Source organism: Pholcus phalangioides, unplaced genomic scaffold, assembly GCF_987345545.1.
Source record: "Pholcus phalangioides strain wild (caught in Gottingen) unplaced genomic scaffold, Ppha-v1.0 ptg000020l_1, whole genome shotgun sequence".
NCBI lineage: Eukaryota > Metazoa > Arthropoda > Arachnida > Araneae > Pholcidae > Pholcus > Pholcus phalangioides.
Genome location: NW_028301613.1, coordinates 8,455,832 through 8,480,533, shown reverse-complemented (window position 1 = coordinate 8,480,533; position 24,702 = coordinate 8,455,832). Strand labels below are relative to the sequence as shown.

The window sequence follows — 24,702 nt, the reverse complement described above, 5'->3', positions numbered from 1 at the left end:
TTACTGCAGGAGGTAATTGAAAAACATAAAAGATTGTCTGAAAAACTAAATTTTTATGATAATTTTTGTGGCACCACTAATTAGACAGGGGCTTGCAATTCATTGGCGATTCCGAATAGCAGCCTATATTATACTCACCAAGAGGTTGGCGCACTAACCCCTCGGTTCGAGGCTCCCACCAGTAGCAATATTTTTCTGCGGTAACACTGCCGTTTCTATTGTACCCGTGTCAGGAAAGTTTTCTGACAAGGACGAATCGGGTACCAAACTTTTGACACCTCTAAACATCCTTTGGTACTTTAAGCGAGTATCTTATGGCCCTGGGCTATTGCACCCAAATTATAAATTTTAATTGTAAATTTACTGAGTGAAGTGTTTAATGATAATTTTCCAATGAAATTGTAAATGAAAGACTTCAGGTGAAACTTTGTTTTTGTCTACACAGTTTTTGTCTCCACAACCTCCAAAGTAAAGAACCACATTTCGAGATCACAAATCATCACACAATACAAGACAAGAGAATCACGAACAAATGGACGAGTGATCATGAATGCCTTGCGTTATAATAGCCATGCAGATATTTCTGAACCTGGAAATGCAGTAGTTTAAAGTTGCACTGTGTACTATTTCTTTATGCTTCACAAGTCAAAATGTCACACAAGTGCTCTTATAGCAGTGGTTTCCAAACTGTGGGTTGCCACCACACTGATGGACCACGTGAATAAGAAGGGGAGGGGGCACTAAAGATTTTCCAATATCTAAACGCCTTAAAATAAAATAATTTTATTCTTTAGCAGCATAATGTCTAAAGCAAACTTTAACCCTCAACTGAGCTACTTATTATCAATAAGCGCACTCACTAGTCAAAAGTAAAGCACACAACTAATAAATAAAAAACTACAGGGTGTCTGGAAAAGGAACACCCCCCCCCCCACATTAAAATTTAACATCATAGAAATGGTTCATGCTTGCAGACAGCCCTGTAAAATTTTAATTGTCAGGTTTGACGAAATCATGTAATAGTAGATTTTGATGATAAGCACACACAAATTGATGTATGCACTGCATACATACTACCACAACAATGGGTGGGGGGGGGGGGCAATCCCTCAAATCTCAATAAAAAACAATTTTTTTTTTTAATTTTAAATTTTTTTTTTAATTTAAAGACGCATAGGAACTGAACCATAAGGGCTTGAGCCACATACTGCCTCCAGGTAGTTTCTCGAACGGGAGGGATGTACACTTTCTGCTTACGGCAATAAATTTTTTTCATCATGGGAGGGCTGATCGTCCTTATCACCCCCTCCGCATCCCCACCCATGAATTCGTCCAACTTTGTGAGGTCACCTACGCCCTCAGTAGATCATGAATATTAAATGCAATCCCTCCCTGCATACGCCCTTGCGGGTCATATATACAAACATCTGGTAACCCTAGACCCCATCAAACGCCATCCCGTGAATGCAAAACTACTGAACACACTAATGTCAGGGTTGTTTGGTTTAAACCATGGTTTTAATGGCATCAGTGTGTGGATAGCACAACTTTTATCAAGTATTTTATCAACTTTTATCATCACAATACCAGAAAAGCAACTGCTGAAGAACCATTTTGACAATAATCAGATGGCATGACACCTGGCCAGCCGTCAGTTCACCTGACCTTAACCCTTGTGACTTCTGGCTGTATGGCGGGGGGATACCTCAAAATTTTATGAGCAGAGGTCGGATTGCAAACTTTGATGAATTGCAAGCATATCCAAATCATGACCATGACAGTCTGATCTGTTGCTGAACAAGCATTTTTGTGCTTTCACCTCATTGCCATTTTACGGTGGACAATATATTTAACATTTTTTGAGTAAGTTGTAGTTATTTGTTTAATTACTTCATTTTTGTGATGCTTCCATCAATTATGGAATCATCTAATGCTAATTATGTATCATTTTGCCCTGAATGGCCATTGCTCCCATTCTGCAAGCAAAATTGAGTTGGATGAGTAGTGTCGTTAATTTTCTATTTTTAAGTATTTTTTTCCTCTTCACACATATAAAATTCCATTGCTTCAGGAATATTTAAGTAAATTTTCTTCAAGTCATTCTGACAATGGCTCTTTTTCTACGGTGTTTTAAATCGGAACTTTAGTTATAATCACCCTGTATATCGTAAATCATTGCTAATTAATCTTCATTATTTATGCTTCATTAAATACATTATATTTGCCTAATTTTCATCAGTTTTTGTAAAATAGCTTCCTAATTAAGTATAGTTTAGTAACTGGAGAAAAACAACTTTTAAATTATATAGTTAATAATAAAATTAAGAATTTTCAAACAGAAATTATTCATTAAGCAAAAAAAAAATTAAATTGCAAAAAATGGTTTTTACAAAAATGAAATATTTATAGATTAATTAATATGGAAATAGTGTTAATTACTTTAATGAAAATTTTATTTTAATTAATTATTAGGAGTTTGAATGATTTTTCAGAAATGTTATTGTTTTTAATGTTAATGCTATTTAAACTTTAAAAAAACGGTTATTTTACCAACTCTGATATTGATTGATATAAAGCTGTGTGAACAACAGCCATGAAGCGCTGGAAGGCATTTCAATAGTGGGCATATTGCATAGGTCAGTAATATTTATGACCATTGAGAGAGTCCATCTAAATTTCTTTTCATCAAAGAATACATCCTCATCTGACTAAGCACTGAGATATAAATGCTGTTTGGCAGATTCACATCACTTTCATCTGCACTATTTTTGTAAGAGGAGGTTTTTCATTTCGGTTTTGCATACTGGACTTTGAAATAGAATGTTGGACATTTGAATTTTCTTTTATCACATTAGGCACAGTTTGACGCTTGGAAGCCAAATTGTATTCCTACTAGAATTACACCAGAGAACTTTTTTCGTGCAAAAGCTGTGAATAATTGTCTTTTTCTGACGAATGGTGGAAGAAAAAAAGCCTTTTTGCGTAAGATTTCTGTCTATAATTCTTGGATACATTTATAAAACTTTCACAATAGCCTTCAATCTTTAAATTCTTCCCACCATTTTATGACCAGTCATTGAAGTTTCTTTGAGAGCAAGTATTTTGCCTTTTTGCTGCCCAATGAATTCTAAGTCGCTGGCATCTTGACACTTTCAAGAAAAAATTGATTTCACAGTGCGTGAGTGATTGAAACAGCCTTGGCTGTTATGCCGAGATATAAGAGAAAATCAAATTTATTGTATTGAAGACAGGGGACAGCATCTCTAGAACATGAAACACCCATAATCCTGACATAAACACATTAGGGCCACACATATACACACGCAACATGTTCCGGCATGCACAGAATCATTATAAATTCTCCAGAATATGTTTACGAGGCGCATGTATATGGTAAAGTAGTATTTTGGGATCAAATCATTTGTAGGAAAATAAGGACAACGCTACAATACCTGTTTAATAGCCTGACTCTGGTTCATTACGGAGTCAAGAACCTCTACTAAATTACAATTTTCCAACTTCTTCTGTAACCCTGAAATAATTGAGTATCAGTAAGCTGATTTAGCAATAATGCTACGATATCATATTAACGGAAGAAATTATGATACAACATTATCATAATTGGGCTGCATTCAAGCTTGTGGAAGTAATATATTGCTGGTCTGTGAGTCACACCAGAAATACTTTGATGAGGCTTCTTTTGTCTATAAGGTCATTGTGGAACCCTTCTGGGTTGTTTGGCAGTGACAGGGCTCCTACCAACAACATTTTAAAAAAAAAAGCATTGTAACACTAGAAGGACCAAGCCGGTCATTTCAATAGTTTTTTGATATTCACGATCCATCTTTTATAATAACCAGATTGCTTAGAATGCTAATGTGTGTGTGTGTGTTTAATGACTTTCCTAAAAATATTGAAACATTATAGGTAGAACGAAATGTCTGTCCTTCTAGTGTCAGAAGCATGACAAGTGTGATGATCATAATCACAAGAATCATAATGTAATTACAAAGAATTCCCTCTTCGAATTCATACTCATTTTCGTAAAAAATTTCAAAAAATTCCAGGTAATCTTTTAATTGAAAATTCAAAAATTACAATTAATAAGAAGCTACATATAATAGAATAATTTATATTAATTAGAGGTGCCACTGACATGCTATAGGTGCCGCTGATATGGTTCACGCACCTCGCTCAAAAGTTCAAACAAAAAGAGAGAAAAAGCCTTCCCAATTTCTTTTTTTAACCTCATTCTACTGTCTATCATGACCTTGAAAAGTAGTTTCACTACTTTGAAAGTACAAATGTGCATGTATGTGAAGCATTTAACTGTACTGTTTTTGATATAGCCTGGGTTTGTTGAACAATAAGACAACAAAATATCTAGTCAAGTCCCTGAATGAGGGGTTGTACACTGAATTTTCCAATCTTTTGAGAGTTTTTTTCTCCTAGGGGCTATATATATATATATATATATGGGAAATTATGGTACTTTTGAGGCTTCAATAGCATTCAAAAACTGTATCTATACGCCATAAATTTGCTTCGTTATTATAAGAATACAAATTCTAATTTTTTGAAAAATCATGAGCCTGTGCAAATTGCGAAAAAAATGTTGAGGTCATTGGGGGATAAAAATCTGAATCTGTAAAAAAATTCAGTTTCATCATCTAGCTGCTATGCGATCGTGAAGTAATCAGAAGTAATCAGGGACATGTATGCAGAATCAGCCACAAGGATTTCTTCCACAGAAATTTCGGATCACTCTAACTCGAAAATAATTTGAAATTAACAGATAGTATAAGAATGTATTATAATTTCATACATTCTTTAAATAAAATATTTAAAGATATTTTTAATTTTTGATCTTTTTGGGGTGGGGTTTAGGACCCCCACCCAATGCCATCCTTGCATTTTGCCTTTGAAAAAGAAAATCAGGGTTTGGAACACATGAGTGAGCAGTGATAATTGCCTAAATACAATTTTCTAAGGTTTTACAACTTTGAGTTAAAGGGTGGTAAATCAGCATTGCTGACCCTAAGGGAGGGAAAAGAAAACCATTCCACCATGAAATCGCTTCACTGGGATTTATTTGAATAGGGAATCAGAAGATATTATTCAAAGAGCTAAGGTTTTTTTCCGAAATGGAAAATCAATCAGAAGAGAATTTATAGATTGATTTATTAGTTAATTTATAAGTATGTCTCTAACTTAATTATATTTTGTTTTAGCTTTACTGCGTGTGTTAAATTCCATATTTTCAATTCTCAGTGAGAATGGGTTTCTTTGCAATCTTTCTCTACTAGTATACAATGAAAGTAAAAGAACCTAGTTATAAGCTGGTAAATTAACCTTCACTTAAACCATTAACGCCAGTTGGTAAGAAAATTTGCCATTCTAAATTTTAAGTTTTTCTTTGCCAATAAATGGTGGAAGTGGTTCCACTCATTTTTTGTTTTAAAAAAAAAATCAAAGTTGTCGTTAATGGGTTAATGAACCTTTGAATTGAACATGTTTTTATGCAAATACTAATAAAAGGCCACAACAAGCAAAATGCCCAACGAGGTGGTTTAAGAAAAGATGCCAACAAATATGGATGTCATATTTTTAAAACACAGCAACCCAATTAAAAATGCAATCATAAAAACTAAAAGACTATTTATTAACAACCCTACTGGAGAGAAATTCCCTGCAACGCAACCTAGAATTGTCCCTCACCAGTTGATACTGGTGTCTCCTTGCCAAAGCATGGCTTATTAATAATTTATGGTCCATTTTATTGACCCAGTTAAAAATTTCGAACACTTCAATCATATCCCCAGACACCAGAAATGAATTATTTGATTTACAGGGATACCAGTGATGATGCTGGGAAAAAACTTCAATTTTTTTATGTAGGTATGTTCACACTATGACACTGCACATCATTACAATGCGACGTCATGTCATGTCAGAGTAAGTAGTCTGTAGGCAACCCTTTAGGTGGTTTTTAAATTTTCTTGATTCACTGTCACAGTAGAAAACTTTTAGAAATTATCACCTATTACTAAGATCTGTTCTTTTCCTCAACTGTGTAAGCTGATAAATGCCCCCCCCCCCCCCAACACAGAAAATGATAAAAGAAAAGGAAGAGAAAAAATCTATCATTTTCTGACACATAATCCTATGCTATCTCAAAGAGAAAGGAAAAACATTGTCTCTTTCTGGTCATAAATAGGTTATATAAAATACTAACACTTACCTGTTTTGTGTTCTGTGTCTCCGATGCAGAAATCATCAACAAACATCACATTATCTTTGCTGGAAGAACTCAGAAGCATATCGATGTCAGGGCTATCGGGTGCTTGGACTTCATAACTACTCGAAGTTTCAACAGACTGCTCAGGATCGTTATTACCATTGTACATTTCTGGCTCTTGCCACGGAACGATTTTTTCTTCTTTTTCCTCCATGCTTTGCATCCTGATTTCATTAAGAATCTTTTCCCTGTATCTAAAAACAATTGGATCAATATTCTCTCCAGGTTCCTTCATGAAATCCTTAAGCAATACTTTAGGCGATATACCTTTCGGAAAGTTATAGGTGCAAGAGACTACGTCAATCTCTGTTTCTGTGGTGCTGGTATCGCTGCTGTCAGAGCTAGAACTGTAAACAGACAGCCCTGGGATTTTTATTTTGAGACTAGGATTCTCAACCGGTTGGTCATCCACTGGCTCAACCTTTATGGTAGTCTGCGGATATTCCACAGTCCAAGACTTCTTAGAGGTCTTTTTCCCGTCCTTTTTCTTTGGTTTTTTCAAAGGCTTAATCCTGACAGACAGTTTCCCAACTTTTCTTTTTGAGGACTCTGATTTTGCTTTTGAATTTTTCTTAGACTTCTTCACATGGTCCTTTCTTATCATAGTACCATCTGTAACATTATTGTTATTGTTCAAACTAACATTTTGTTCTGCAGTACTATTCACTTCTTCTAGCTTCCGCTTTTTACTTGAACTCTTCGAGCGGTCTTTGTGGCTGGAAGATTTGCTGTGCCCTTCACGAGGAGCCTCTAATGAAAAGAAAAATTATCATACTAAAAGAGAGAAATATGAAGAAAAACCAGTCATTTTAATATCCAGGAGACTAATACAAATGAGAATGATGTTGATTATTGAATTCAATCCCAGTTAAATCTTCATCAACACAAAATATCATTAGCTGTGTACTCACTTGTGTGTTATTTGTTGCACAATAGCGCATGCATCTGGTGTGCATGTTGTATGTGCTTAGGCATGCCTCAAATCAATTGCAAGGCAACAAGACAACAGGTAGCTAGGGAAGCTGTTAGATAGGTTTCTGCTGCTACAATGGCATGCATTTCATGTATACAACATACTCATATCGTCGTATAATGCTCATTGCAATTAAGTTAAGCAAGATACCACAGGTGGTCCCTAATTGCATATCTCTCCCCCCCTCAATATTTAAATTTTCATCTAATCCACCAAAGCATGTGAACTTAACCTAATGAAACAGTTGGCTGGCCTCTAGCTCAGAAATTTTCCCAACCAACATCAACTAATCTCATTTGCTCACCTACAAGGTGTTAAGTGAGATGACTCGCTTCTGTGGATATTATGTATTATACAATAAGAATTCCTGTGAATTTTATGTAAATGACACACAGACCTGCCAACCTCAGAAGAAAAAAAATTTTATTCTATCCCTAAAAAAGCATAATGCTGCCTGCTTTTCAATTTACTGGGAGGGGGTACCCCATACTAAAATTTATTAGGAGGAAATCATGATAATGATCATTATAATCAGAAAAAGTAATTGCTGCATGAGAAAATATATGGTTCACTTTAAAAAAAAAACATTGTCAGGAAGACAACAGGTCAGTAAAAATTTGTTCTCGTCTATCTTTTGAAATTTTTGAGCAACTGTTTTATCTAAAATGAAATATGATTTCACTCACTGGGACACAGTCCTCTAATCACATGAAAACATCAAAAATAAATAAAAAATTCATTAGATGAATGCTAAAATGTTGAAAACCATCCGATACTCATAACTCAAAATTTAACATTTTAGTCGCCTGAATGATTGATATTAATAGAACTTTATACAATAGAATAATATTGCACTAGAATCAAGTGCATTATTTTTTGTCAAAAATTTCAAAAAATCCTGAAAACTCTCGACCCTAACTAAACAATAAAAAGTAATACTATATTTCAGACACTGTGAAATTTCAACGATGCTAAAATATCAAGTAACTAATGGTTTATTATTTAACCGTTAATCTGTGAAATAGTAAATATGTCAAAAATGTGAGAGAGGGGGGAATAGCCGTAATTTCCCCCCGGGGGGGGGGGAAATTATGTATGCTTTTTCCTGGGTATAGACACTAGATGGGTACATTGAAGGCAGTGGAGAGAGAGAAAGTGCCACTGAAGTGATCTATAATTGTGCCACGGGTCACTTAAGTGATCTGGAACAGCACCCCAGGTCACTAATGTGATCTGAGAATATGTCACTTAGTTCATTCTTACCAAATTTGGTTTGAGATTGCAGGCCACATCAGATGACTCTGAGGGTTGCATTTGGTCTGTGCATCATGAGCATAGGGGAGTTTAAAGGGTAAAATATTTGCACCCCCTCTGGTCGGGCACTAGACCCACCAGATCCCCTTTTGTTGAAGCCCTGTCGTTGAGATTATGATATTTCCGTGTCAATATAATCATACTTTCAAATATAAATTATAATTATCCTAATCAATTACAGAAAGCATTATCATTTTTCATGTTACATAGATCGATAATTTTTTTCAGAAATAAAACAGCTATTCCCAACAACAGCCACCTCCTGATAGCGGCCACATTTTCACGGTTCCGTTAGTGACCGTTATTCAGAGGTTTTACTGTATATATATATATGTTTGTATTATGACTTTTTTGGCTTAATAATAAAGTGTTCCAGACTCTGCCGCTAAGCTGGGTGGGAAGAGATCTCGGCAATGGGATAAGTATAGCCATTCGTTCATTCTTTCATTCAGTTATGCTACAATGGTAGGATCTAAGTCACTTTAGTCTGAGCTATTTCCAAGATTGCAACAGTGTACCATGAATATAAGGAAATCTGGAAAAACATTGAATCTCTGACAGAGGTGCAAGCAGAAAGAGGCCCTAAAGGAACGAGACTATAGATGGCCAACAAGAATTAGCTTCATGGGATAAGCATGCAACACTGCCTCTAATTGCTACAGATTTCAATGTTGGGGCGCCAACAAGTGTCAGCGTGTAAACTGTACATTTCAATTTTGGGGGGGGGGGGGCAAAGAACATATACTCAATGTATGTGTATGTATATTTGTGTATAGAAAAATGCACATTATGTAGCAAATTTAATTAATTTTTGTCAAAACCCACCAATACCAGTGCCATAGGCAGTTGTAATATTGTCTGCAAATAGTGTCTTATACTGAAAGAAACTTCTCTCAATATCAACAGATGTTATAGGGGCATATTTGAAAAAACTGATTCACTCAGAGTTAGTTCCTCTTCAATCTCAAAATTTTCGGATTTTCCCATCAAGAAGGGACGGGAGAAATTTTTTTCGGTGGTACGACCACTTTTTTTTTTATCACTTTGTTGAAGTTTGCTATAACAGATACGCCTACCAAAAACCTACTTGAGAACTTCAAACTTTATCTGACTGAATAGTGGAAACCAGAATACTGAAGTTTGATCTCATGTATGCCAACTGTCCTGCAACATTCCCTTGGCAAAACAAAGCTTAAGAAATTTTAATGCACGCAGCATCTTCTGGATCAAATTCATTTGGCATGAATTTGACTATTTGAAAATTTTCACTGTAGTGTATGCAATCATTTAGCCATGTTCATCGCGTGATAGAAGCTTTGGCTTTAAAAGCTTTTATACGATAAGGAAATTTCACAAAAACTTTTTTCACATTGGAGATAAGATGGTCTCTCACACACACACAATGTTCAAATCGTGTGATCAAATTTCTTCACAAATTCTATGCATTTCATAAGCAAGGCAAGTTACATGTACAGCTTCTGGATAGAAGTTTCTGATCACTTGCCCAGCTTTTATCATATATGGAGCAGCATAACCAATGCTGCTAGAAAAGTAAAATATTGTTGTGCTCTACACAATTCGGCAACAAAACATTCATGCTTTTTTTCAAAAAGTTGACAGATAGTAGAATGATTTACTTTCTCTAGAATCTCAGAATTTAATATATAACTTTTTCCTGGATGGTCCGGCTCGAGAATTCCTATGATGACATTAACAAGGGTGTCCTTCATCATCAGTTGTTTCATCTACTGAAACGAAAAAATGTTTACCTGCTGTGGTAGATCTTACCTTGTCCATCCATTTCAAAAAAAAAAAACAATCACTCACATAATTTTTTCCTATCATTGATTCATTGGGTATGCACAATGTCCGGTGTAACTTCTCCAAGAAGTCTCTAAACTTGGAATTGTTCAGCTTTCCAAAAGGTATGTTAGCTGATATTAATGTGTCACACTTCCTTGAAGAAGGGTCTCTTCTTTGAAGAGGATGATGTACACTGCTTACACTGTTCATGGAGGATTTGAGATGATTGAGACTTGACTGCTCAATTCCCTTTTTATGCTTATCCCTTCCAATGTGTTGTGTGACAGTAAATTTCTTTTCAGCTGCAACTTTAGTTTTGCACACTTTGCAAAACAAAATGATCCCATCAGTAGAAAAAACATCCTTCTCAAATTCTTTAACTAGTTTTTACAAGTGACAAAATTAAGATGGTTTGCTTTTGGGCATTATTCAAAATTCAGCAATTTTCGTTTAACACACAACACTACAATATGCAAGCTTGAGAAAAATTTCAAGTTATCGTTTCTTGCGCTCTAATTTATCTCTAGAAAAAAACCTATTCTGCTGCTCAGAACAGATGCCTATCGTGAGGCGTGAGCCCTTTCCAAGTAGTAGGCTATATTTTCAATTTCCTTTTGATGCATTAATTTTAGAATCCAACACTTCTTTTCCTTTGCTTTATTTTGCGTATGAGCAGCTTGGCTGACTTATCTTCGGCGAAAGGCATTTGAAGTTCATATACAAATGCAATCTGTTGTAGTTTTTACTTGGTGACTGCAGTCAAATTATAAACATGCTCTATTCTGTCTGATTCCCACATTTGGATGAAGATCTTTTGTAAAGTGTAATTTTTTTTTTAAATTGAATTCCTTTATCACGACAGAAGTCGTAGTTTAATTGTTTCAAGTGGTTTGAATGAAACGTTTTATAAATGATATTTTTAATGATTATTACTCAATGTAATTCGAATGCTCATATTTAATTTCTTTCCTTTTACACTCTGAAATTTGTTTTAGAAAAGTGAAAAATATACAAAAAATGCATTGAAAGCAAAAATGTGCCAAAAATTTCAAAAAATGCAAATGTCATCAACATCCAGGCCCTGATAATAAAAATGCAAATAAAAGATACAAATAAAAAATAGATGCCAACCAATTGTAAACTGAACAAAGCAGTAACAATACTTTCTGCAAAAATAATCACATCTTATTGAATGTAATTTAAAATACATTGGCCACACCCGCAACAATCTTAATTTAAGAATTAATAGACACAGATCAGACAAAAAATTTTGGAAAGAATTACAAAAAGATTGTGAATTACAACACTTCCAAAACCATAGCTTTGAAAATATATCCATCAGTATCATTAATGAAAAAGAGGATAACTTTAGACTAGATAAGGAAAAAATTTACATACATGTGAATATAAAACGCTCTACCATTACAGGCTCAATAGCAAAATCAATGGACAAAACATTCCAGATCTTGGGAAACCTGAGTCTACAATACCTTCAACAGTCTAACTAATGTCTGCATTAAAAGTGGATGTAGAGGGGTAAAAGGTTAAAGAATAAAATCAACATTGAAAACATGTTTGACGAGATAAATTACATAACACCTATATAACATTCATTTTATCAATGCCATTCATAAAAAAATATTTTCTTTGAAAAACAAATAATTTGGTTTGTTAAGAATAAGTTAGAATAATACAAATTCAATAAATTAATCATACATGACTTGATCAAATACAAACTGAAAATTAATTGACTTTTGATAAACTGTTTAATACTGCACTTAAAAAAACCAGATACTGAATACTGTGTTTCTTTCCTTGATAAAATTTTTGCCAAATTGAAATTGCCTTCCACATTCTAAATAAAAATATTTTTCCTCTGAATAAAACATGCACGCCTAAAATAGCATATAAATTCACAAAAAGTATTAAAAGTACAGTTTGCAATTACAACTTCAGCAAAAATCTCAGAGATAGAAAAAGGGCATTGTTAAAATTGTAACAAAGAAATATATATACTATACATTGACAAATAATATAAACATATTATTTCAGGAGATTTGTCTGTCATTGAATCTGAATATCTACGTAACATCATGAGTCTCTGCACTAAATTCAGATTAAGTAAGAAAATTTCAAAAATTAGAATTTACAATACAATCTTGAATGAAATTAATTCATTTAAAAAATATCTCGAAGATATGTATGGCCTATAGAAGACTTCATAGAATGGAAAAATTTCTCATATTCAAAGATATAAAGACCTTTTTCAATAATCACAAAATTTCATATGGCAATTTCACAGAGGATAAAAATTTTTTACAAGAAATCAAGAAACTCAAAGAAAAGTTTATAATTTTGGTTGTGGATAAAGTTGCAAATAATTTTTCTATTACTTGCAAAGTGTTTTTATAAAGAGCTTCTTAATCAATGAATATTCTTTTAACACCACATATAGTAAAATTGAAAGACTTATCAAAGAAATCTGTAAAAGAAACTTGGCTAATTTAAAAAAATGAAAAATAACAAATGATAATCTTACAGTTCCATATCTATTTGCTACAGTCAAATTTCATAAAAATCCAATTAAATTCAGATTTGTGACATGCAATACGAATAGCTACAAACATAAAATTGGTTTAAAATTCTTCATTATACTTTGCAGAATTCTCAAAGAAATTGATAACAGCAAATCTAGTTTCATCATTAATAACAACGGGCAAAGTTTTGGATCTAATCCAAACTGATCATATTAAATCCATTGAGACTTGATTTCGAAAATCTTTTCAGTAATATTCCACGTAATGAAATTATAGACATCTAATAATTTCTATACAATAACTCTGAGCAACGCATAAAAATTGAAAAAAATGGATGGCTGAATCTTGCAAAATTCTGTGTTTTTGAGAACTATTTATTTAATGGTATTGGTTTATATAAACAAACAGGAATTCCTACAGGTACCAGCTTTTCAAGTGCTTTTGCAAACATTTTCTTACAATACTTTGAAAACAAGAATTTAATTTCTCACAATATTTCATGTTTCAGATACATTGATGATTTAATAATGTTCAACTACAACAACTTTCATGAAATCAGTCAACAAGTTTATCCTAACACATTAAATCTTAAAAAACTAATCATGCTGATTAATAATGACTTAAAAATAAACATTGCAAACAATATGGTCTTAACTGGTATCCACGACAAAAGAAAAGACTAATTTCAGTCAATTTTTCAAACTAATAATTACTATTTTGATATCAGCAAAAAGTTTTCAGGAATATAGTATTTTCTCAACTATCTCACATCAAATATGTATGTAATAATAACGATTTTCAAAATGCATTAATTAATCTCAAAAAAATCTTAGTAAGCAACAAATTTCTCCCATACACCTTAGACTTACTTCCTCCTCACACCAATAACTGTTGAACATGCAAAAGCGTGACTTAGAAACATTCATAGTTACCTCTAAAGTACCTAAATGTACATGAAAAATTCAATTTTGAAACCACAACGACCCTTTTATTAAAAAAAAGAAATACCAACCATTTTTTGACGGATCTTCAATTTTTTTTTTTTTTTAAAAAGTCGTCCTACTTAGGCCTACAAAAAACATTCCAATCACTTTTTACGATTTGTCAATAGTTTCAAAGTTATGGGGCAAAAACAAATCAACACTAAATTTTTAACCAGAAAAATTTCACATATTGAAGTCAAATAAATCAATTTTCAGCTCATTCATAATTTTTTTATTGGGTAAACCTAGATATAAATCAAAACAAACATTCTTGCAGAGTACACAGGTTTTTCCAAAATTGGGAAATGGTTTCTGACTGGGATATGGGGGAAAAAACCACTCAAGACAAGTGCTTGGCATCCATCTTTGATCTGCCATTTCGGATGAAAGCTCACATGGAAAATTAAGGGACTTTTCGCACACAGGATCCATTCTACACATACCTAGGAGCTATTCCTGAAAATTTCAGCTAGTTATGAATTTGTGTCACATATAAAATCCTAAATTTACTGAGCTAAGATCAGATATTCAGCTAGCTAATCTGGTATCTTAGACAGTTGCAGCTACAGTTTGCCTGTTGCGGAAGGGGTCAATACAAAAAATTAAAGATGATAGTTTAACAAATAACTTAGTGATATACAATGAATATTATATAAAATGGAATATGAATGACAAAAACGATTTTATTTTATAAAGGTGCAGATGAAATGATTATTTACATCATTATGCCTACATGCACAATTTGAAAGATAGAAAAAACCATGTTAAATGCGTTTGACGTGGCATTAAAAAAACCACTGCTAATAAAATGTTAGATTTTGTGGTGGAGAACAAGTATTAGTTACCTTGAACTTCAACACCATTGCTGTTGGTAAATGTTTGAGGTGAAGGACTGTTGGATGACAATAATATGCAGTTCTTTTCTTTTTTCTTCTTATGTTTTTTCCCTGAATGGCTTTGAGTTCCAACAGAGACCTTTTCTATACCATTACACACAACTATATCACTGAAATTACAAAATGAAGTTGAGATATGACTGAAAATATATTTTGCATATTTCACTCATGCAAATAAAAAGGTAAAAACTAAAGAATTTTATATAGAGTAAAACCTGCTGAAGTGACCACCAAGCTAAAGTGTCTAACATTTTAGTACATACAATCTTAGTTAGATTAATATAACATGTATTATAATATGCATGTTCCTGTAAGGCGACTGCTAGAGATGGGACTAAAAATGATTTGACTGCATGCCAAATATTCACCTAATTTTGTGGTAGAATATCAACTTTTCTTAAAAATCATCAAGACTATGAATTAAATTGATGTTTTAGTTTGAAAATGAAATTACACTTTAATTTACACGATTGAAATTGATCTAATATAAAAAATTGGCAAAATGAATTAATATGATATTGATATACCAATTATGAGCTTTTCATAACATTCATTATAGCTACAAATAAAATTACTACTTTTGGTTTCAAAACATTGAGAATAATTTTAAACAATTTAAATTTATATCTTTTAAACGATAACTCCTTAATAACAATGTTTCTCAAGTCCATTGAGTATCTTCATATAGGCACTATATCTGATGTAAACTAACTTTTATATGAACATTAATATTGTGAGGATGTGGCATGGATTGCATAGATCTCCATTATTTAAAGTGGGAAAAATTTGCTTCAAGATGACACTTCTACATATCTCAGTTTGGGAGATTTATATCTAAAACCTTCTACAACAGAGGTACAACCTTCCCAGTTCGTAGACCAGATAAGCCTTATTTCTGCCACTCGTGAGCCAGAAACCTGTTTCTATGGGGGGGGGGGAGGAGACGGTATGATCTGTATTTTACGGGACATTCCCATTATTTTGGCCACATTAACTTTTTTTAAATAAAAATTTTTTTCCCCCATTATTTTCTAGGCTTACTTGAATTTTCTGAAATCAAGACTGTTTTCATGACATAATTATGACTATCATAGTCATGTTTTTTCATACCAGGTATTTGTCAAACATATGTTTTTTAGATGAATTATGTTTTACCCATTGCGACTTCCAGCCCTCTATTTTACGCCATTGCCAATTTTTCAGCAAGTTTTGCATTTAAGCAGCTTTACTTGCCTTCGACAATTTTTTTGTCTGTAACTGCCCACTTTTTTATACTTGGACGTAAAAAAATAAAATCACCACAAAAGACAAAAATGACAGCAACGAAAAACTAACAAAAAAAATATATAAATAAGGTACATTCACTTTGTGACCCCAAGGGACTAAGGTATCCTTCCAGTAGGTCTATAAAAATATAATCATGTTCATGTGTTTGCTCAATGACAACCGTCACATGTCAAAAAATTTGTTAATTTATGGTTAAGGTTATGAAATCGATATTTCACTTAAAATATTTTTTACATAAAATATCACAGTTATAGTTAATGGAAATATATATTTATTTACAGTTTATATTATTAAGGTAATCAATATTATGCAGTCGAACAGAGTTATAGTGAAAATCTCGTTTTAACAAACACTTTTCTAATTCCCAAATAAGTGTACGCAGGAGCAATGCAAAAACATATAATTCCTTTATAACGAAATTTTGTTATGGCAAAGTGACTCCGGACTCTTGGAGTTCCTTGTAACAGGATTCTGCTCTATATACAAATTATTTGATCAAGTTTTCTTATATTTGAGAAAACATCTATGCGAAAACAAACTAAACAAATAATACCCACATATAAACACTGCGCAGAGATTGAAAAGATTTGTCTGTGCTGTAAATATTAACATGATTGTAAAGATTAATAGCATGTATAACATGATATGGTCAAATTCCAAAAAGTTTATTTCTTACAATATATAATATTCACATAATAATTTTGACCATACTTAAAACTACATACATCCAATACTGTCATACATTACATCAATTTTTGTAACTGCTATTAACTGCGTAATTGTTCCATAGTTTGTGTTTTTTGCAAATGAATAAATGTTGAAGTTTCAGTTTTGTTATTGTGTGTATGATTCATTGTGTGGAAAAGATTTAATGTTTTAGGAGCAGTGTAGCTGAAATTTTTTAAATAATGTTTTATTAGCTCTTGGTAGATATTCCCATATGCAGTTAATGTTCTATTATGTCTCATTGTTAACCATGTATTATTTACAATTACAAATTTTATCTGCATGTATAAAATAAAATCCTGCCTGACTGACTGATTCATCATCATCGAGCTGAAACCACTGAAGCAGTACATATGAAATTTTGTCACTTTCATTTCATGATGTTGACTCACTAAAAAGTGGTTTTTCAAAATCTGACCAATAAGGGGACCATAAGGGGGTACAAAGTTATATTGAGAAAATCACACCAAGCCAAAACCGCTAATGCTATAATTATAAAATCCAGTCTGGTTTCATTTTATGACATAAAGACTGACTAAGAAGGTTTTTTTAAAAAAAAATTGACCTCTAAGGTAAAAGGGGTTTCAAAAGTTACATAGACAAATCATGGTGAGCCGAAACCATTAGAGCTACAAATATGGGATAGTAGTTTTATTTTATGGCGTAAGGACTCACTAAGGATTTTTTCGAAATTCCACCCTCTAAAGGATCATATGGGGGGAGGGGGTTAAAAGTTATAGACTATCACGCAGGCCGAAACCACTGAAATATGAAATTTGGTCAGTATTTTTATTTTGTAATGTTGAGACTCACTGGGGGAGGGGGGGGGGGGGGTCCAAAGGTTGTATGGAGCATCGCTGTAATTTTGGCTCAGCTATGAAATTCAGTCAGTAGGTTTATTTTATGATCTAAGGAGGTTCATAAGTGGTTCAAAGGTTATATGGGGAAATCATAGCTTAGCCAAAATCGCTGCAGCTATAAATATGAAATTTCGTTAGTATTATAATTTATAATATAGATACCAGCTAAGATGGGATTTCTGAAAATTCAACCCCCCCCCCCCAAGGCATTCAAATATTATATATGGGAGAATAGCAAAGTAATTTCCAGATTATCAAATCTATGCGAGAGAAGCCATGGGTAACAGCTAGTAATACTATAAATATAGTCTCGTGTTTTAGTGTCTGAAATTCTGTTTTATTGTTGTTAAATTTAGTATTTCTTATTAGTGATCTTATTTTATTATGTTATTTAATGCTTTTATGTTTGCATCATATGCCCCACCCCAAACACACATTCCATATTATTACTATTGAATAGATTCATGCATAAATGATGTCCTTTAGGAATTTTTTGTAAATTATTCTCTGAGTCTAGGTAGATTCTGAGTCTGCATAGATTCTAATTTTTTAAACTATTTTTTCACATTGTATATTCCATATAAGATCATCTTGTATTATTCCTAAGTAGCTACAGTCTTAAAATCTTTCAATTTCCTGACAATTACATAGTAAGTTAATTTGCCCCAAGTGGTGGTTATAAATTCTTATGTTTAACCGTTTCATGGCTGATCAATTTAATTTTTATGCATGTGCATTTAATTAGTTATTTAGCCAAATGCACTTAAATCTTCAACTTTCAATTTTTTTTCCAAGACCTTTCATTTCTGAATCTTCAACATAAAGGATTGGCTCATTCTGCGAATGAAATTAATTTACTGTTTGGCATCATTTCACATAACTTATTTATATAAATGAGAAATAATGATGGCTCAAGTACCTATCCTTGTGGGACTCCTTTCATTATGGTTTGGAATGTGTACAACATTTATTGTAACAGCTTGTTGCTTGTTATAGTAATATGTTTTAAACCAGTTTAATATACGAGCTCTTATGCCTGCAGAGTAGAGTTTTTGTCAAAATATCTAAATCAACACTATCAAATGTTTGTTTTAAATCTATGAATAATGTAATGGAATATTTTTTATTAAATGCATTGTTTAAATGATTACTTAATTCAACAATAGTCATTTCTGTTGTTTTTTTTTTGTTTTTTTTTTTTTTGACTAACCAGTGTATCAACAATTTTTTTTATAACATGAAAATTATAGTAGATGATTTTAAGCATTTCAGAGGTTATCATATACACTCACTTTATTATGTTTCAATTCTGTTATTATTCATTTTAACGTTTCATGGATTGTTTCTGAAATCAACAGAGTTGGTAGAATTATTGAAAACACTCTCCTGCAAGGACAGTTTGTAGGTTCTACTGTATCATCTAGATTTCTTCTAATAAAGTCATTATTGAAACTACTTTCAGATATCTCTAGGATCTTGAAAATCTGGTAGGGTTTTTTATTCCATATGTTCTCCATTGTAGTCTTTTGTTTTTTTTTCGCACATAGCAAACATTTCTTTGAAGTATTTTTCTTTTGTGTTTTTAATACTTTTTAAATTTGTCATAATTTTTATATTCTATCTCATAGGATAATATATGGGTGTTTCTTAAGTTTCCTATACAACTTTTCTTCAATGTTTATTTTTTATATCATTTCTTTACTTATCCACTTTTTTTGCACATTTTTCAGGACCTTTTTGATCCAAAGACCAGAATTTAGTGTCAGATCATCCATGAGACGTTTATATTAACTTTGATTTTAGAAAGATTTTAACATCTCTCATCAAAGATACTTTTAAAATTTGTATGAGAAACAAAATTTTGAAATTTTTTATAATTTGTTTTTATTTGCTGATTTGGTTCTTTTTTTTCTTTTTTTTTTTGCTTATTTTCCTTCCCAAGAAATTTATAAATCTAATTATTGGGTTAGTTTAAATTATATTAAGTTTAAATAGTTAGTAATTATTTCCTGGTTAGTAATATAAGTTTCATATACCTTAAATCTTGGAGTTGAATTTTTAGTTCCATAAGAGACATGATCGAGGAATGTTTTAGTATTATGCATGTATAGTAATTTATTCGTCTCTCTTGTTATATTTTCATGTAGAGTAATAAAGTAATTTGTTGACAATGTCCAGATAATGTGATGTTTCCCCAGCTTTACTATATAAATTGATATTGCCAACCATTAAGCTATTTTTGTTTGAATTTTTCATATAAATTTCTAATTCTTTATTGAATTAGGACAGACCTGTCATTTCAACTTTTCTCAGGGTAAGGCAATCCCCCTACCCCGAACTCTTCCCAAATGACAAGCCTGAATTGAGAAATTGTGTACGAGTGACAGCAATAAAGCTGTAATACTTCTATCCCATCCTACCAGTTATATGTCCTACAGCAGGGGTGCAAGCGCCCCTCATCTATTTCGGAGCAGCAAATTTCATTTTTGGAGCAGAACTAAAAACGAACTATATCTGCAATATAAGGAGTAATTTTTCTGTGAAATGCCAAAAGTTTTACCAAAAATGGTTGAAACAAATAATTCTAAATAAATTTCCTTCATAAATCAAAATCCATTTAAATTTTTTCTGAATTATCTTATCTGTCACTACTAAAACATGCATTACTGAAATGACGAATAAAAATTATGAGACTCTTTTCAAATTAAGCAACATGCATACTAAAAACCTAGGCAACAAGAATTTCTGCTGCTTGAACACCAAAATCTTATTCATGCTGATATAGCAAAAAAAGTGCGTGCAGAATATAATAAGGGTTTTCGTGAAAAAAAAATTAGCTTCTCACAAAATTTAAAGAAATTATTAAATTTAAAAGCAAAATGCAAAAAACGAGAAAAATATAAATACCTTATTTACTTAAACAATTTCTCAACCTAATAGCATGTTAATATATTACGAATCACGAGTTGCTTTCAGAAGTTCAGCATCTCAATGACAATTTTTTTTCAAATATTTCATGCCCTTGAACATAAGATTTTAGATTTTATATGTTTTATTCCATTAAAGCATTGGATGGACAGATTTTTCAATGTTCGAACAGACTTTTATTTATTTGTTAACAATGAACTCTTTCACTGTCTGCATTACCATGTGCTAAAGATAAAAAAGCCTTCACAAAAACTGGCAAAATTTTGAACTTTGGGCTGCTTTCAAGGTTATAAAGTTTGAATATGTCTGCCCAATATCTATCTATTCTCTGAACTGATTTCACTTCTTGTAATTATTTGCATTGTAGTGCAACCCATTCATCACACACAATTAATAGTTTTGTTGGTGATACAAAGTTGAGCAACATCCCAGCAATACGTAAGGGAGTAATGTACCATCCCAGCAATGAATGAGAGGGAATGCAAACGTTTCATTCTCTCCAACATGTTTTGGAAAGGTAGGACATTAATATAAAAAAAGGTATCTTACAGAAGTTATGTAAAATGAGCACATGCTACTAATACAAACTCCTTCCTTTGACTATTGTTAAAAGCATGCCCCTCCCCCACCAACGCAGCGGCGGACCGTGCAGCCCAATATGGCCGCACGGGGAGGGGTGCCAAATGGAATTGAAAGGGTGAAAAAAGCTTATTTTACCAAAAAAAAAAAAAACACTGTCAGTAGCGCCAAAAAAACAGATTCCGCATGGGAAGAAATTGTTTTCCTCGAGCCGCCCCTGTGTTCACCAAATCCGGATTTTCGCAATGTGAAATTGCCACGATCTGCAACTGCCGACAATAATCACACGACCGCATAGTGACTAGATGACAAAACTATGAATATTTTAGCTGGAGTTTTAACAGATCCCATTCTTTTCCAATGATTTTCGAAAAATGTCGGTAATTTAAACGAGTAAACCAATCCTCTTTTCGATGTATGCGGTCTTTGAACGCAGGTTGGCAGCCACGAAATTACAGTAATTTTTTGTATATAACCCGCAGGAGAAAAAACTGTCTCCGAAATCGGAAAATTCGGCATATTCATTCAGGGACTTTGATAGCCCACCAGTTAACCAATAACAGTATTGGTTCAAGGTAGACTACTTCAAGGTTCTACTTCAAGGTAGTAGAACTACTTTCCAAGGTCACGACATAACGCGATTGTGGTAGATGGTGGGAAGTGGGAAAAAAAAAATTGAAGTTTATCCAGCCCCATACCTTTTTCAGTGTCTCGGATAGAACGATTCCAGTGAACAAAATTTTCATGCTGCTTTTTCCTAAATTCCGGGTATTTAATGCAACACAGTGCATTAGCGGTACCTCCGCGAACCAGAAACAAGAATTGGCGCAAATGCGCAGGGATTCGGCGCCTTGGCGCACCATGTAGCAAGAGAACCGTTTCGGCGCAGCTCTTGCACCCCTGCCTAGTTTTAAAACAATTGTAATCTATTGAATTTTCTGTCTTTTATCTAATAGTTATAGATTTCATCACCTTCTATCTATATTTTGCACAAATATATAGCATCAACAGGTTAATTTAATGACCTTGGGAACAAACATGCACCTCATGTATTGATACTTTTCTACTGAAACACATACATTTTGCAGGCTGCAAATTGTGCACCCCCCTCTCATTCTATAATAAAGCTAATAAAAAATGTTGGGGCAGGGGGAGGAAGAATGGCATTTTCTTTACCCATCAGGTCTTTGTTCTTGTGTCTCTACCATTAAATTAGACATTGCTGTTTCATCAGAAACCAAATTGAATGTGTCATCCCACAGCTCTAGAAGGTCCTTCAACGTTTTGCCAATAACTTGCAGCTTCACCCTCAACAACTGGAAGAAAAAAACATTTCTTTTAAAAATTACTATATTTAAAAATAATCTCAATTAAATATGAACAATTAACTCATTAATTAAGTTCAAATAAACTCGGTTTAGAAAAACATTTTAATATCAATCAGAATTAAATTGATCAGAAATTTTAATATTCAGACAATATTTACTTTTGGCATTTGAGTGGAGAGCCTCTTCTGCAACTCTGCGATTGTTTTGTCCTGGAGGGATATTGTTTTATACGAGCTATCCAATGCCTGAGATAATATTTTGTTGTTTTCCTTGAGATCAGCGATTCTTGCTTCATAATGAGACTCGACTGAAAAAAAAAGATTAAAGATACTGTAACCATAATCTTGATCACCCTGATAGGTGCAACCTTGAATTACAGAACCAAAGATGGATTTGGGGCCATTCAAGTATTGCGTAAGCATATTTTCAGCCATTTTTGACCCCCTCCTTGTCAGCAAAAGTCAACAAAGCACTGACCCCCCCCCCCCCACCGGTCAGCAAAATTTCATAATTTCTCGGAACATTTCATAATCTTCAAAAAGGGATGGTTGATGATGCAAGCAACCTCCAGAACCCCCCCCCCCCCCCCCCCGTCATCAAAAGTCATTTTCTACATACAAGGACCCACCTCAATAAGATTTTCCATTTAAAGTGTTTTCCCATGATGGGTTCTTTGAAAAACATTATGAGGAAAGATGGAACCGCTGTTTATATATATGTATTTGGTAATTCAAGGTCTAAAATTGACAAGGTCTACAAATAACATTAACTTTAAATTGTCCGAAAATGAGATGCATTTCATAGTTCATGGAACTAAAAAAAAAACATGGAAAAAATTGTAATTTGTTTCTTTTCTCTTTCTCCCTCCAGGCTCTGTCATAAAAACCAGGCTAGAAGAGATCTTGACAACGGGATAAGCCCAGCGGCAGTGTCTTGATGTTCACTTCATGTCCAAAAACATACCTAACTTTCCAAAAAAAGAAACTAAAAAAAACAATTCCAAGTCTGTGAAATTGAATTAGAATTGTCAAAAAATATTGAAAAATAAATTTTAAGTCCGTAAAACTGACTTTGAGTTACCAGGAGAAACAACTGAAAAAACAAAATGAATTCAGAGTTCGCCAATATGGAATTCGAATTTTCAAAAAATACCCAAAAAAAAATCTAAGTTCACGAAATAAACATTAAAGAAAAGGGGGGAAATAAGTCTGAAAACCATTTTTTAACACCCAAAATAGCAGCAGCTACATTTTCACAAAAAATACGGCTGTTAACCAATCTGCTAAGGACGGAGAATACTATTTTCTAAATAACCATCATTTAAACGTGCGCTTGCATGTTAACAGCCATCGGTGAATATGGCCATAAGTGTGTGCATCTAACAGTCTGAGTGCATATCTAGTGTTGTCTGATTTTTCATTGCTGCCATCTATATTTCGAAGTGAAGTGTAATGATTGAATTACATTTGTACTGTTTGTACGTCTGTTATTCTCTGTGGAGAGACTTTTTAAAGGGGAAATCGGCTCGCATTTGCACCTTGAAGTTGGGAACCACAGAAAACCAACTTCAGCCGATCACCACTGTGGTGATGGTTGAGTCTGACTTGGGATGTCGCGATGCCAGTCTGCCACTATGACCACTCGACCACCACAGCAGCCCTGTACTACATTGTCAAAATTTTTACCCCCATATCAAACATTCCAATTGACTCACCATTATATAACGGAACCAAGCTCGATGAAGTAGACGACTCCATTATAGGCTTTTTCTTCTTCTTTTTATCCTTACGAACGTTCGGCTCCATCTTAAAACAAAGAAAAAGCCTCACATTAAATTATATATATTAAAAATAAATAAAAACGAGTAAACGAGATGTGAAACTTGATTTCTAATATCAGAGGTTTGCTACGGATAATTTACTTTTCTTGATCTCCATGTTATATTTTGGCAAGGATGGGTTTTTGATGCAAAATTGTCATTGCTTTTAAGTTTCTTCTTTTCTTGACAAATTTTGATAATTGTTTTATCTGCTAGCACATAGGCAGAGAGAGACTCAAAAGTCTGGGGGGTGATGATGCTGATTCATATATACACACATACATTGTATCAGCCGGCTGCACCTTTAATTCTGGAAGGGCAGTGCTTCTTCCCCCCCCCCCCCCAAATCTCTACCCATGTGCTAGCATTTT

General features: G+C 33.2%; 1 protein-coding gene across 6 annotated transcripts in view; it reads right to left on the bottom strand.

Moving 5' to 3' along the window:
- Window positions 1–24,702, bottom strand: part of LOC149070932 (uncharacterized) — a 36,546-nt gene that overhangs the window by 3,678 nt on the left and 8,166 nt on the right. For 3 of the 6 annotated variants that reach the window (XM_089248308.1, XM_089248309.1, XM_089248310.1), the window contains 6 exons: window positions 24,227–24,317; window positions 22,671–22,819; window positions 22,361–22,500; window positions 14,754–14,914; window positions 6,242–7,048; window positions 3,453–3,532 (listed from right to left, as the gene is read on the bottom strand). In XM_089248308.1, the coding sequence (XP_089104434.1) occupies window positions 3,453–3,532; window positions 6,242–7,048; window positions 14,754–14,914; window positions 22,361–22,500; window positions 22,671–22,819; window positions 24,227–24,317 (1,428 nt within the window). The remainder of the gene's footprint in view (window positions 1–3,452; window positions 3,533–6,241; window positions 7,049–14,753; window positions 14,915–22,360; window positions 22,501–22,670; window positions 22,820–24,226; window positions 24,318–24,702) is intronic. The other 3 variants (XM_089248311.1, XM_089248312.1, XM_089248313.1) reach the window with 1 other exon arrangement.